The sequence below is a fragment of the Pseudorasbora parva genome, chromosome 17, assembly GCF_024679245.1.
Source record: "Pseudorasbora parva isolate DD20220531a chromosome 17, ASM2467924v1, whole genome shotgun sequence".
NCBI classification, from domain to species: domain Eukaryota; kingdom Metazoa; phylum Chordata; class Actinopteri; order Cypriniformes; family Gobionidae; genus Pseudorasbora; species Pseudorasbora parva.
Genome location: NC_090188.1, coordinates 18,012,522 through 18,027,395, shown reverse-complemented (window position 1 = coordinate 18,027,395; position 14,874 = coordinate 18,012,522). Strand labels below are relative to the sequence as shown.

Here is a 14,874-nt window from a genome sequence, read left to right as displayed (position 1 = left end):
TTTCATTCCTGGTCTACACTAAATATATAAAATAATGAAGATTGAATTACAATAACAAGGTGGGAAAATGGTCTTAAGATGTTGATTTGCAGTTTTTAAATTAACGCAAGAACAGACTCTTTGAGTCACACTACTGTTCAAAAGGTTAGGGTGGGTAAGGTATTTCTCTTCACATTCTGAAACTAATGCAGAAATCATATAGTAAATATTACAATTTAAAGTAATTTATTATTTTAACACTTGTCACATGATCCTTCAGAATTTGTTCTAATATGCTGATTTAATGCTAATATTTTTACAATTGATAAGTTACATTGAAGGGGGAATCTCCTCAACCACCACCAATGTGCAGCATCCACCTCAATGTTGCGAAGACAGCCATATTGTGTCCATCACACAACAGAGGATACACAGTCAGTCAATGAAACCAGTCAGTATATGGGGATGATTGAGGCCATGATGGACCGAGGCCAATGGGCAAATTTGGGATTTTAATGACCACAGAGAGTCGACCTCGGTTTAACCTCTCATCTGAAGGACGGTGTTTGTTACAGTATAGTGTCCCCATCGCTATACTGGAGTGTTAGGTCCCACACAGACTAAAGGGTAAGCACCCCCTACTAGTCTCACTAACAGCAACGTAGTTTTCCCAGTTGGTCTCCCATTCAGGTACTGACCAGGCTAAGCCCTGTTTAGCTTCAGCTGGAATCCAGTCTTGGGTTACAGGGTGATGTGGCATCTTTAAATATCAATCTTAAATAGTTGAGCTGCTTTATTTTTGTAGAAACCATAATGCATTCTTTAATGAATAGAAAGTTGAGAAGCGCTGCATTTATTTGAAATAGATAATTTTGTAACAATGTAAACTTTTTTTTACTGTCACTTTTGATAAATGTAATGCATTCTATATGAATAAAGGTATCAATTTCTGTAAATAAAGTAATTACTGACCTTTACTAGTATGTCTAAACCACTAGCATGTTTGGTAATACTTCTGGTGAAGACACATCTTTTAATTTCAGTTAGGGTCCGAAATGGTGTATGTGGGTACCTCAAAAGAACCAATCCTTTGTTCACATTTCTTTATTACAAATGTTATTTGATACAAAGGTCTAAATAATAGTTCATCTGCATGGACTAATTCTACACTGCTTGATCTCCTGAAAAGTCTTGTTTCCAGATGAACTCAGCAGAATATTTGGTGCCTCGGTCACAGCTGTCAGCACATGTGTAGACGGCCACTGTCCCCCAGTCTATGCTGGCATCTGTCCTATCCACTTTGAGGTGGTTAAGTAACTGAGGCATGATCTGAAATGAACACCGTGACAATTTAAACCATGTAATGAGTTAATATAATGGTATAATATAATATATAATGGTGTAAGATATAGACTAGACATTTAAACAAGTTTGGGGTCAATAATATTTCAAGAAGTCCCTTGTTCAGCAAGACTGGATTTATTTGATAATAAATTAAGATTTATTTTTATTCCTGTAATGGCAAAACTGAATTTTCAGTGGTCATTACTTCAGTGTCACATAATCCTTCAGAAATGATTATATTATGGTGCTTAAGAAGTCTTATGAAGATTCTCTGATGGTAGTGTAAAAATGACAACGTTCTTTTTATATTTAACATTACCTGAAATTCAAAGAGACGTTTAGCGCCACATGGACATTCTGGAACGTCCTCTTCACGTGGCACATGTTCAGCTGACACCCAAAGAGGAGATCCTTCTTTACAATACCGCAAAACCTTTAAAAAAATGATATACAATCACATAGCCGGAGAACCATTTAACAGACAAAGCATTTGCTATTCAGACTCTTGTAACTGACCTGTTGTGGTTCAATAGCAATTCGCTTCTTGAACTTCTGAAACACTTTAGTGTCTTGTGTTTCATGATGTGCCATACTCTCTAGATCACTGTCCTCCAAACCTGAGAAAGTAAATAAAAACTGTGAATGACAAATCCTTGAAAAGACGTAGACATCAAGCTGCCAAATCTGTTTCGAAAGGCATACCGTTATTTACGCATGACATGCTCTCTTGATCTAAGCCGTGGCATTCATGGAGATCCTCATCTTTTGCTGGAAGCTCTTCCGGTTCGGTAACCAGCTCCCACTCAGAAAAAAGAAATGAATTAAACTGCTCTGAACTTTGAGAACCTGTAGATCCAAATATGAAGACAACACATACACATTAAAGTTGCAAACGTTAGAAATAATGCATAATCAAAGCATTTGCTCACCCTCATTTGAGCATTCCTTCTTGTGGCGGTGTTTCCAATCTATGGTCTGATGCTCTTTACTGCAGTATGTGACGGTGTGACATCGAGAGCAGGCTTTCTGTCCTAGACAGCCACACAGTTGGCACAATTTGAGGCCAGATCCCAGAACCTGATGATCTTCCACTAGGAAGTCTGGCTTCTCATCAGAAGGTGGATCAAAGGGGTAAAAGTCATTTTTCCTTGGCAGTTGACATCTAAACACTGTAAATGGTGGTAAAGTAGAAAAATGCAACTTTATGTTTCTGTTATGATGTATGATTGAAACTAAAGTACTCTTAGATAATACTATTTATTAGTTACACTGCTCTACTTTTGTGGAAACCATAATCCATTATTCTTTAAAGAATAGAAAGTTGAAAGGAGCAGGATTTATTTTAAATTAATGTATTTTGTAAACATTTTTACTATCACTTTTGATCAATTTGATGCATCCTTCAAATATAAAACGTGTTTATTTTTGTAAATAATTATATATTACTGACCCAAAGCATAGTATAAATAATAATAGTTAATCTACATGGACTAATTCTACACTGCTTGATCTAAAGTCCTCCAAAAGTCTTGTGATATGCCCAAATGAATGCTTCTTTAATCAAAATATAACATATACACATAACGTTATATGTAAATAACAAATACGTAAGAAAATTCTACTCAACACATTTGACAGCTCAAATTACCTTTAAAACACTTGTTGTCGTTTCTTGTATAGCAGGCTGGTGTCTTGCAGCAGAACACAAATAGTGTTCTGTGAAAACATCGATCATATTCCGTGACAGGCGCATACACCTGCAGAAGAAACACTGTTGGGAGTTTGCACTTCTCACACTGTAACTCAGACACAGTTGGCAAATCCACCAGGCTTAACCACGCAGGTCTGCCTCCGACTTTACTTGGAAACTGGTTGCTAAGAAGCTGCCATGATTCTGCCTCCTCTAAAAAGCCCAGCACGACCTCACGGTTTGTTTTAGATCCTTTTACTGCTTTTGCAGCCATCTGTCAAACTCTCGATTAAAGCTAAGATATCAGAATCATGTGTTGGTGTCTGTTCATCTAAAACAGGGGCTCGGGTCAAACGAGATCTGCGACTAACGTTCCACGCACAAATACGCATTCAGAGCAATAAAAACGCACATAATGTGGATGAAACCTATCATATGACTTATTATATTAGTTAATATTATTATTAATGAACATAATAACTAATATTCTCTATTAAAAAGAGTTAAACATCTTTATCTCGTTCTTGTGTGAATTAAAACTGCTTAGAGTTTGTCCAATAGATGGCGTCACAATTCAATTGTAAACGCTTTGCATAAATTGCATATAAATTACACACTTAGTCATATATATATATATATATATATATATATATATATATATATATATATATATATATATATATATATATATATATATATATATATATATATATATATATATATATATATATATATATATATATATATATATATATATATATTTCTCTAATGTTTTCTAAGTACATCTACTAATATAGTAAAATTATGCCTGGGGTATTATATGCCTGAGGTATTAGTAATTTGTATGCTTTTCTTTTTAATTTTTTAAGTTATAAATCATTGAACCATATGAGACCAGTAGTCACACCATAGGACAGTTGAGATTTGCCAAAAAAATCTAAAGACAAAGTATATAGATCATGTAATGCAAAACAATAATAAACAAAAATAAAAACATTTAACCATTTACTGCATTTACATTACTGCATGTGTAAATGTGTAAATATTTTAATACAATTTATCAAGCACAAATTTATATCCACTTCGCCCATTTTATTTTATTTTTAGCGACATTGTCCCTGATAACAAATAAAAATGCTGATGCGTATTCATGCCAGTTCAGTTGAGTTTATCAGTAATGACAACAACAGGTCTGCTGAACTTTAGTTCACGGGTGAATGCAACAGCTCACAGTGGATGATGTCATGGGCTGTCCCAAATCCTACTGCCTAGGGTATGGCCAAAAATGCTGTGCGCCCCTCAAAACGCTGTTTAGTAGGCGTCTGGCTAGTAGGCTATTGAGACGCAGACACCGTGTTTGGGAGTAAAGGAGTAAAGTGCTCAGATCAGTTTTAGAGAGGGCGGAGGATGACTTGCCTCATGAGGGCATAACGTCAGTGTATGTGTGGGCTTCTTATTTTTTGCTTCAGGGTTTCTTTGTTTTATGTCCAGATAAAGAAAACACTTCTTGATTTGAAATGCGGCTTTTAGCGGACTCTTGGCCCCTCTGAAATAAATGGACACCGTGGTGAAACCGGACTGGCGCTCCGATCTCTCATTCAAAAGCGAGATGAGTCGCTGACCCTGGCGATAAAACTCCTGGACGGTCAGTGTTTTCAGCGATGCCTCCTCAGGGAGGTGGAGAATATAAGCCTGTCCCTGGTTCTATTGTGCCGCCGGTACCCCCGAGGAGATTCAGGGGCAAAGATTTTTCATCCGCGGTGAAGAGCCGCTTCGGGTCTGCGGCGGAGCGCAGGGTGAAGTGCGTGTTGCTTGGTGATGGTGCAGTGGGTAAAACTAGTCTCATTGTGAGCTATACCACTAATGGATATCCCACCGAGTATGTTCCAACAGCGTTTGACAACTTTGCAGGTAAATATCACTACAAGACGTAAAAATAATTGTACAGATTAAATTAAACGTAATACATTTTTAGAAGAAAAAAAAAAAACGACGAAGTCTACCACCTGCTAGAAAATCCAGTTTAAGCTAGTAGCTACTGTGTATCGGGTAGATGGTGTATAGTTGGTCTAAGAGATGGCCATTACCAAACTGATGGTAATTTACTTGATAGACCATCTTAGACCAGCAACAAACCAGCTAAATTACCATCTGGTCATCTACTTAACATGGTCAAACTGATTTAGATTTGCACCATGATGTAGCCAACCAACCAACTAATAACCAGCTTAAACTAGCTAATCACAAATACAGTGTGCTTATATAGTAATTGTCTGAGCTTTTGTAAGGCCAGCAAGTTCATTAACTCATTTCAATCTCATTTTTCACAGTCCATGGCCCAGTTTCACAGACATGGCTTAGACTCAACCAGGATTAAGCTTTAGTTCAATTAGGCTTTAGTTCAATTAGCTTTTATAAGTGTACCCTAGAAAAAACAACAACATTAATGGTGTGCATCTTAAGACAAAACACTGACATATTTTAAGATGTGTCTGTGCAAGTAGCTTTATGTTAAAACAGCTATAACACGTACCACATTCCCTGTGTCTTAATAATGTGCATTTAAACTAACAAGATATTAGGAATTAAACTGAATATGTTCTCCTCTGCAGCGGTTGTAGCTGTGGACGGCAAGCCTGTGAAACTTCAGCTTTGTGACACAGCCGGTCAGGTCAGTCCATTGAGCCCACTCAGCACCACCAGACCCAAACAAACCACCTCACACAAACAAATTCAAGGCAGTGCAACTTTATCATGTCGCTTTATAAGGATGTCACATTGTTTGCACAAACACATGCTGGTCGAAGCCCTCCTCTCTTAACTGTAAACAGACTCGTGAGTCATGTCCTAATTAGTCATATGGTTGCCTATCTGTTAGATAAGAAAGAAAGTGATTTAGTGTTGTTTTGCTTACTCATGATAAGCGTTTCTGGTAAAGTTCAGCTAAAGTTTGCTGTCCAGGAGGCATCACAAGGAAGTATATGCTTCTTCCTATGGGAACACACTATTTTAGGTCATTCAGTGTCTCTCCCTTTGTGGGAGGGGGAAACCAGCTCCAGGGAATCACAAATGGGAAGCAGTCTAATTGTGATGAATTGGGCTTGATCCGAGGGAAAGCGAGACCTACTTTCAGCCGGGGTACAGCTGGGGCTAGTCACTGGAAACGTGAGATCAGTGTGTTTTCGATGAGTTTAGCAAGCTAAGGGGAGACGGTGAAGGGAGGCAAGCCAAGAGAGATTTGGATCTGTCCTGTTTAAGCCAGTGGAAATTGAAGAAGAAAGAGGAGAGAGAGACACACACACATAGAAAGACTTGAGATTTGTCATATATATATATATATGTGTGTGTGTGTGCATGCTCATTTCCTCCCTTTATCAAACACTAATTAAAATTAATCTTTAAATTAATAGCAGTGGTAAATTCAATCTTTAGCAAATCTCAGATTGAATATTTGTTCTTCATACTGTATAATATAATGTTGTGATGCCTACATGAATTAGTAAATGGTTGGCTATTTTAATTTTTTATTTATTTATAGAAAATGGTATAGAATTTTTATATCAGCCATTCATTCATTGGGTATCGGTCATAACGTGAAAATTACTATCAGCCAGAATTTTTAATTTCATAAGCCAGATACCAACATACTTGCATATAAATTATCTAAAATATACTAGCATAGGATTGTTTCTCATAAGTTAGAATGTGTCCAGTTGACTAATAAGAGAAGAAAGCTTAGCAAGCTGGAGGAGACTCATAACGAAGAGTAACAGAGATGGAATGCAGCTGTAATAAATAACAGATCTCACATTTATGTTCTAGATTTGATCTCACATGCTGCAAACATCACTGCGGGTTCTGATATTTCAGAGATATGGAATCAAAAGCATGACCTCGAAGTTGCCAGTTTAAAATGTTAAAGTACCATTTCTGTAAGATAAAGAGAAGCTTTTACACTACAGTATTTTTATTTTACCAAAATTTCAGAGGAAAAAAACAACTATTAAAGAATACTTTTATTCTGTAAGGATGCGTTCAAAAGTGACAGTAAAGACATTTAGAATGTTACAAAAGATACACATTCTGAAAAAAAGAATATTAAAAAATATTAAGAAGTGTTTCTTGAGCACCAAATCAGCATATTAAAATTATATCTGAAGGATCATGTGACAGTGAAGAAGAAATTCAGTTAACAGTTATTTTAAATTGCAACAATAATCAAGCGTATAGCGTTAGTTCTGGCAGTTCACGTTAGTCAAGCTCGCATCAGCCGACTGTCAGCTGATCCCGTCTACCTATAGGAATACGATGCCTATGAATATCAAAGCATGCATAGATAGGCTCCTTCAGTATTATCAGCTGCTATCGCATTTCTCCAGAGCTAATTACCCGCCTCCATCCCCAGCTCCTCCTCTCATCAGTCAGGATTTGGCATTCTGATTCCCCCTGAAAATTAATGCTATCTGCAATGCATCATTGCTTCTGTTCTGTTTAACCTAGGGGGGATTATGATTGCTCTCCCAACTCTTATCCATGCTAGGCTATGTAACTTGTATGTTAGTCCTTTCATGTAAGAAAACATGTGATGTAAACACAGAGCGAGCAGAACAAAACCCTTGGGGCAAGTCACATTTTGCATTTAACTACTTTTAACAATACAAACCAATAACAAGTGTTAGTTTCTCCTTGGTGTTTGTTTATTACTACTGAATCTTTATTTGCTCTGTGCAGGATGAGTTTGACAAGCTCCGACCGCTGTGCTACACCAATGCTGACGTCTTCCTGCTATGCTTCAGTGTGGTAAGTCCCTCCTCTTTCCAGAATGTGAGGGAGAAGTGGGTGCCTGAGATCCGCCGGCACTGCCCAAGGGCACCGATACTGCTGGTCGGCACTCAGGCTGACCTCCGGCAAGACGTCAAAGTGCTCATCCAGCTGGCCCAGTACAAGGAGAAGCCGGTCGACCCCCAGGAGGCCTGTGTGTGTGCCGAGGAAGTGCAGGCTGTCTCATACATGGAGTGTTCGGCGCTCACCCAGAAGAACCTAAAGGAGGTGTTTGACACGGCTATAGTGGCCAGCATCCAGTACTCGGACAGCCTGCAGCAGAAAAGGCTGAAGAAGCGGACGCCTGATAAAATGAGGAAGCTCTCAGAGTCATGGTGGAAGAAATACTGCTGTTTGGCGTAGATGTGAGAATATGATTGTACTGTTGATTTGAATTTGTTTAGACTTTTATGGATAAAAATGGACACATATCCATCTGCTTTATCAGACTGTGTTAGTGGGTTAACTGGAGCACAGTTGGCCCTGAAATTAATGGGACAGTTTAGTAAAGATCGGCAAACGTTTGTCATAAAATTGCAAAGATTCATTGAGACTAGTTACATTTTAGCACAAGTGGACCTGAAATGAATGGGACAGCTTAGAAAAGATCGGCAAGCTTTTGTCATAAAATTGGCAGGACTCATTGAGACTAGTTACATTTTAGGATCTACTCTCCATTTGGAAAGTCCCAGGTTAACCTCAAGTGCTCATGTGAAGAGTTCACGGCAAGTCATCTGTCATTCTTTTACCTTATCTTTTGTTGAAGAGGATTTCAAGTGGACTTAAGGGCTGTTTTTCTATTCAAGATCTAGTTTAGTCTACCAGATTTTCCTTCTTCATTCCGGCACTGTGAAAAGCACCCTATTTGTCGGCCTTAGAAAAAAACAAAGCCTTTTATTGGTGTTTTAACACTTCTCCTACTTGCATGAACAGGATTACTTGCCTTTGTTATCCAGGGGGATCCAGTGCTTCGTCATGTACCTGTCAAAGCATTGAGTGTGATGTAGAGTACAAGCAGATGTTTGGACATACTATCAACTTGACATCACTGACATTTACCTTGTTGTCCAGTGAGGGTGAATGATTGTCAATTTCAGAGACAGCAGGACGCTGGCACATCTCTCCTGGCTGTCTTGTTTACATTTGGAGTTAAGTCCAGACTCAAACACACTGTGAGGTCAGGGTCTTTAAGTGTAAGTAAGTAGACTTAGTAGGCCAGTTAGATTATATATCTGGTCATTGAACCTGGAGCTTCAAAAAAACAGTGTTTGGAGCATTTCAGTGCTGTCAGGAGGATTTTGAATGGCTCAGACCTATTTATTGGAATATACACTAACATTCAAAAGTTTGGGGTCAGTATTTGTGAAGGATATTTTTTTTTGTATGCTCACAGATGCTGCATTTATTTGATCAAAAATACAGTACAAAAAAATATTGTAAAAATTACAATTTATTCGTTTTCTATTTAAAAACCGTATTTACTCCTGTCACTCGTCCTCATGATCATTCAGAAATCATTCTAATATGTATTTTGCTGAGGATATGAGATATGAGAAGTGTGATATATTTTTTATTATTATTATCAACATTTAAAACAGTTTTGCTGCCTAAAATGGAAACCGTGATCATTTTCCCCCAATTTTTCCCTCTTTGATGAATAGAAAGTAAAAAAGCAAAACGTATTTGAAATAGAAATCCTTTGCAACATTATAAATCCCTTTACTGTCACTTTTGATCAGTTTAATGCATCTTTGCTGAATAAATGTATTCATTTTAAGAAAAAAACTTTTGAATGGTGGTGTATGCTGGTCATTTGGATTAAGGAAAAACTCTGGGACTAGAGTTTTCAACCAGAAACAATGTTTGACATTGATTTCCAGTTTCCTTTTAAGCTGAGAAAATATGTGTGCCTGAAAATCCAAATGAGATTTTTCATACTTTTGCAATTTATGGCACTTTTTAAAGGTCAAATGTGAAATTTCTGCCCCACTTTTGGTCTTTTTGTTTGAGTTGTACATAATAACAACACAAACAATGGTGTAAATTTGAGGGCTGGATTATCTGCATGCTCAACTAATAGAAAATGGGGAGAGTTTAGTGTTATTTTTTTCAATTCTATTCTTTCAAAAGTTCTTTCAAAATTATTAAATTATAAATTCAGTTTATTTAATCTGATTATTTTCCAAAACACCACATAAGTGGCCCAGACATGACGCGCTTTACCTTTAACATAAACTTTTTCACAGAAAATCTTTAAAAAACTATTCTTACATAATTGCATGAATGCATTTGGCAGGCACTTTTATCCAAAGAAACTTACATTGCCTTTAAGGTTTAAGCTACTAGCTGTGTACGTGTCACACCTAAGCCATGATGTCAGCCACGTCATGCTTTGATAAGCATCACAGCCCTATAAATAAGTCAATTCTATAAAATACGTGGAATGTTGTTCCAGGACAAACTGCACTTTTTATCAGGCTTCCACGTTGGACGAACTGAAAAAGTCGCCTGCTGCTATGCGACGTGAATGAGTATTAAGTATTAAGCTGAATGACAGAGTAAGGAAAAGTTAATGTTTCACTGCATAAACTGGGTTGAGAGAGGAAGAATCACTAACGTCATTAGTGGCAAACATTTTTCTTTCATGAGCACAGAATGAACCAAGAATGAAATCAAGATGAGTTTTATGCTTGCCACTTGTACTGGTGGATTGTGCCAGAATGCGGCAAGGCGTTGAAAAATAAGTGAATGGCTCAGCAAGTGATTACAGTGCTGTCAACCGCAAGTGCTATAGGTGGAATAGTGAGTTGAACCCCAAAGCAAACAATCATACAGCTTTTTAAAGGGATAGTTTGCACAAAAATGAGAGTTCTGTCATCATTTACACACCTGTATGTTTTGTTCAAACCTGACTTTCTTCTGTTTTTTTTTTCCATAGAGTGAAAATCAGTGGGAAAGTCATGACTTTCATTTCGCAATCAAAAAAAGTTGAACAGTTATATGAAATATATTCTTACACATTTGGAACAACATCAGGGTGAGAAGATGGTGACAGACTTTTCACTTTTGGATGAACTATCTCTTTAAGCATGCTCCAAAAACAAAGAGATGTTTAAATGATGTTGTAATCGTTTATCAAGAAGTATGGCATTCCTTGTTGTGAATCTAAGAATTACATGCTTTTCAAACAACAGGCCTTAAGTTCAGACTGACCAAAGCATATGAGCGCTACAGTGCTGTGTACTTTCACAGGGCAGGATCAATTACTGAGAGGCTTTTGACAAGTCGCCAAATTATGACTTCGGACACGCAGTGTGTTTATTCGCTGCTTTGATTTGCACGCGAGTTGCATTGCAGTGCTGTATATTTACTGTGTGAGTGAGCTCATTGCTGCAGCGTCCCACCAGACGGAACTGTTCAGGATCTGGTGGTCGTTCAGACAAAGCCGACATGCAATAACAGAGACCTCCCAGTAGATTATTATCTTTCTCAGAATAAATATACTTTTTGTCTACTTATTGTCTGTGTGCATCTTCTTTCATTTTCTTGGGATATGTTATGAAAAGCTATCAGTGAAGAAGATAATTTCATAATCTTGTTGCATTTTATAGTTTAATAATTGGCAAGCAGTGTCTTGCCTGCAGGAATAATGAGGCTTAATGTGCATAGGAGGTTGTGTACAGTTCACTGTTTGGGGGTTCTATGTTGTCTTATCATTAAAATTGAGAAAATTGAGTAACTTTATCTTGCCCAGTAAAAGTTTGTTGAGTAATTTCTACTTAATTGAAGTTTACTTTGCAATTTTTCTTACTCAAACAAAATAAAAAAGAATTTAACCACGCTTTTTAAGTGTATGCTTTACTTAGAAACATCTTAGAACATCACTTAGAAACATCTAAGTAAATAATACAATAGATATTGTGTAGACGCCATATCTACATAATAGAAGTAATGCAGTCCCCGAACACAGACCTCAATACAATGACGGTTATAATCGATGGATCCTATTTGAGTATGTGTCATTCCATATGTCCCAAAATGGTAACTTATTAAACCTAACAAAAACAATGATAAAGCCATGTAAAAACAGCTAGAAAACAGCAATACATCAACCTTATTTAATATTCATTACCCAGTGCATGATGGGAATGCCATAAGAAAAGTTGAGTAGGTTGTACTTAGTTTTATAACGTTGACGATATTTACGCCTTCGTTTCTACAAGCTTAAATTGAGTGCTAAAATACATTTTTATTAGTGTTTTTAATTCTTGCCTGAATTAACTTTTTCATGTATTTATTTGTGACTTGATATCTTACAGTGTGACTTTAGATATGTTAATGTGACTATGTCAGTCGACTTTATGACTATATGTCATAAATATAACTTATTTGTAAAACTACTTATTTGTAATATAACTTATGTTATCTCATAATAGTTTTGAGTGGCACTATGACATTAAATCTCGTAAAAAATAGTTTTTTATAACTGTGACTTTACATCTCAAAATATGACTATATCTTGCAATTGTGACTATTAATCAAAATATGACTATATCTCACAATTGCAACTTTGTTTCTCACTATATCTTGAAATGTGACCTTGTATCTGAAAATGTGATTATATCTCACAATTATGGCCTTGCGTATCTTGCCATGGCAGCTTTGTTTCTTGTAACTGTGACTTTATATCTCGCAAAGTGACTTTATAGCTCAAAATGTGGTTTTAAACTTCAAAAATGTGACCTTTATATCTTGTAATGTGATATTTTATTTTAGAATGTGATTTTATATGTTGCAATGTGAAACATCGCAGTGGCAAATTTGTTTCTTGTATCAGTGACTTTATACAATGTAACTTTTATCGAAAAATGTGATTTTATGTTTAAATATTTAAATGATATTCAATTGTTAATAAGCAAATCATGGAGATCCTACTGTATATACTTCATGTAAACAGACTAGACTTTAGCTGGAGGCGTTGAAATGACTAATATAAGCAGAAGCTATGGTAGTTGCTCTGTGATGCCTTTGGTTGCTTTATTGCCAGCAGTTTGTTTTATCTGGCTTTTAATCACATTTCCACAAGTATACTCAAAACAATTAAAGTGGCGTCTGGGTTCATTAGCTCTATTGAGCTGCTTTCTTAAACAGCTGACATGCTCTCTCTGAGCTCTAGACGCCTTAACTGCTAACAATGACATACTTGGGCCACTTTTATCCAGTTGCTTCATATTGCATGTTTCTGTGTGGCAGATGAACAAAGAAAAATGTCAATTTACAGCCCTCTCAACCAAAAGATCTCATGCTACAAATAGTTTTTAACATTTGGGCCAGAATGAATCAAACATGACAGCTATATTGATTAACCTTTGACAGTTTCCTCTGGAGAACCAGAGAAGGAGTTTCATACATCAACAGGGAAGCTGGAACTCAGTGTCCATTGATGGACGGTATTCAAAATTCTGACAACACGATGATGGAACATTTGACTTCATCACAGCTGTGGTGACACAAGCGAAATATGAATTGTAGGGAGAAAAGCTACATTTTCATCAGATCATATGAAGCTATTGATCTGAAGCCTAACCTTTGTTCGGGAGATATCTACTGTAGTCACTGACTTGTGATTCCCCAGCAAGCTTCCTAATGAATTTATTCAGCTGTTAATCAGTAGTTGTGTTGGTCTGCCTTAAAAAACCGGACAGGGGAATTCAAGCTGGTCTGAACTGGTCTTTTATGGGGAATCCCGTTTCTGCCTCAGAATAAAAAATAAATAAAAAAGGGTCTTGTAACTTTATATCATGCATTTGTGATTTTATATCTTGAAATATGACTTTATATCGTTAGGGGTTAACACTAACAGTATATGACCCAAGACCAGTAGTGAAAAATGAAAGAGTCAGGAGTGCAATTGACTGAGAACTGAAGAATAGTTTGCAGTTTCATCAGCAGAAGCCAACTTCAAGTCTCACGAGGAGTTTGTAGGCCGCGCTCCCTCTCTCCCCTTCCCGTCGCCTTAATATTATGGACCTGAACTAATGAACCTGTATTTTTATTAAAAATGATTAATAAATGCTGAAATGTATTGCTTATCATTAATGATAGATAAGATACATTAACTTATTGTAAAATGTTACCCAATATTCCTTCTCACAATTTTGATATCTTTTTAAAGTATTTCTTTATTTTATTAAAAATTATTAATATTATTTTTTGGTTCACTCTAAGACAAAAAAACTTCTATATATTTCTGCATTCAGGATAATGTAAAAAAAAAAAAAAAAATCTGCCTATGTTTGTGTATGAAAGGAATATAATGACACAGCAAGACAATATGCAGGAGGATTTGCCTCCCAGAGACTCCTGATCAAACAGGAAATGAAGGTTCAGTCATATTCTTTTTTGTAACTGAAGAGGACAGACCGGGACAGACAGGAAGAGAGCTGATCTGGAGATCACAGATATCTTTATCAGATGATCACAGTGTTACTTGGTTATTTATTGCTCTTAGCCTGGTTATAATTAAACCTTTATGGGTGCAAGTAACCTTTGCAAATGTTCCAAAAATAAGGACGTTATCAATAGGGACAGAAGTAGGGACAGCCTGATCTATGGAGTTTCCGTGAAGTAAATCAATCTTCTGTTGTTGTTATGGGTGCTCAAGTCCTTGGGAAAATTCCAGTGTTACTTCCCTCAGTGACATCATCACCTCACAAAGTAATTCTGTTTATCAGGGTCCGTGCACGCATTCATTCCAAACACAATGAAATGAAATCTGCGCTGGCCTGTATTGTGTTGTGACCGCTGACAATGCAGGTGAGGGTTAATTCAAAAATCTCGGAGTCTGGTGGCCATTCCATTTGGCCTGACACTTTGTGCGATTATGGGTCAGGGTTGAAGGATCTACGTGCCAGTGTTAGGGCTCCCACAAAGCACTAAACGCACTGTGAATGCAAGGCTTGAAGGCTGCTGACAGGCTGAGGAATTCCAGAGTACCACAGCGTCTGAGAAAGCCATTGCCACGTCCCGTGTAGCCAAGA

At 36.9% G+C, this 14,874-nt stretch overlaps 2 protein-coding genes across 2 annotated transcripts; one reads left to right on the top strand and one right to left on the bottom strand.

The window, feature by feature from the left end:
• Positions 1–1,048: 1,048 nt before the first annotated feature.
• pdcd2 (programmed cell death 2) lies at positions 1,049–3,355 on the bottom strand. The gene is made up of 6 exons (XM_067422003.1): positions 2,972–3,355; positions 2,253–2,492; positions 2,026–2,169; positions 1,840–1,940; positions 1,643–1,756; positions 1,049–1,308 (listed from the first exon to the last, which is right to left on the bottom strand). The coding sequence occupies exons 1-6, from the start codon at positions 3,285–3,287 to the stop codon at positions 1,144–1,146; spliced, it is 1,080 nt and encodes a 359-aa protein (XP_067278104.1). The 5' UTR covers positions 3,288–3,355; the 3' UTR covers positions 1,049–1,143.
• Positions 3,356–4,257: 902 nt separating this feature from the next.
• On the top strand, positions 4,258–11,348 carry rhoua (ras homolog family member Ua). The gene is made up of 3 exons (XM_067422006.1): positions 4,258–4,924; positions 5,626–5,684; positions 7,745–11,348. The coding sequence occupies exons 1-3, from the start codon at positions 4,675–4,677 to the stop codon at positions 8,195–8,197; spliced, it is 762 nt and encodes a 253-aa protein (XP_067278107.1). The 5' UTR covers positions 4,258–4,674; the 3' UTR covers positions 8,198–11,348.
• The last annotated feature ends 3,526 nt before the right edge of the window (positions 11,349–14,874 follow it).

What these genes read in the sequence shown, in the direction of transcription:
- pdcd2 (XM_067422003.1), bottom strand. Translation starts at nt 3,287, where the DNA reads ATGGCTGCAAAAGCAGTAAAAGGATCTAAAACAAACCGTGAGGTCGTG. An exon ending in GAAGGAATGCTCAAATGAGG is followed by an intron (nt 2,170 to 2,252) that starts GTGAGCAAATGC and finishes TTGGATCTACAG; the next exon opens with GTTCTCAAAGTTCAGAGCAG. An exon ending in AACGTCTCTTTGAATTTCAG is followed by an intron (nt 1,309 to 1,642) that starts GTAATGTTAAAT and finishes TGTTCATTTCAG; the next exon opens with ATCATGCCTCAGTTACTTAA.
- rhoua (XM_067422006.1), top strand. Translation starts at nt 4,675, where the DNA reads ATGCCTCCTCAGGGAGGTGGAGAATATAAGCCTGTCCCTGGTTCTATT. An exon ending in AGCGTTTGACAACTTTGCAG is followed by an intron (nt 4,925 to 5,625) that starts GTAAATATCACT and finishes TCTCCTCTGCAG; the next exon opens with CGGTTGTAGCTGTGGACGGC. An exon ending in TTTGTGACACAGCCGGTCAG is followed by an intron (nt 5,685 to 7,744) that starts GTCAGTCCATTG and finishes TGCTCTGTGCAG; the next exon opens with GATGAGTTTGACAAGCTCCG.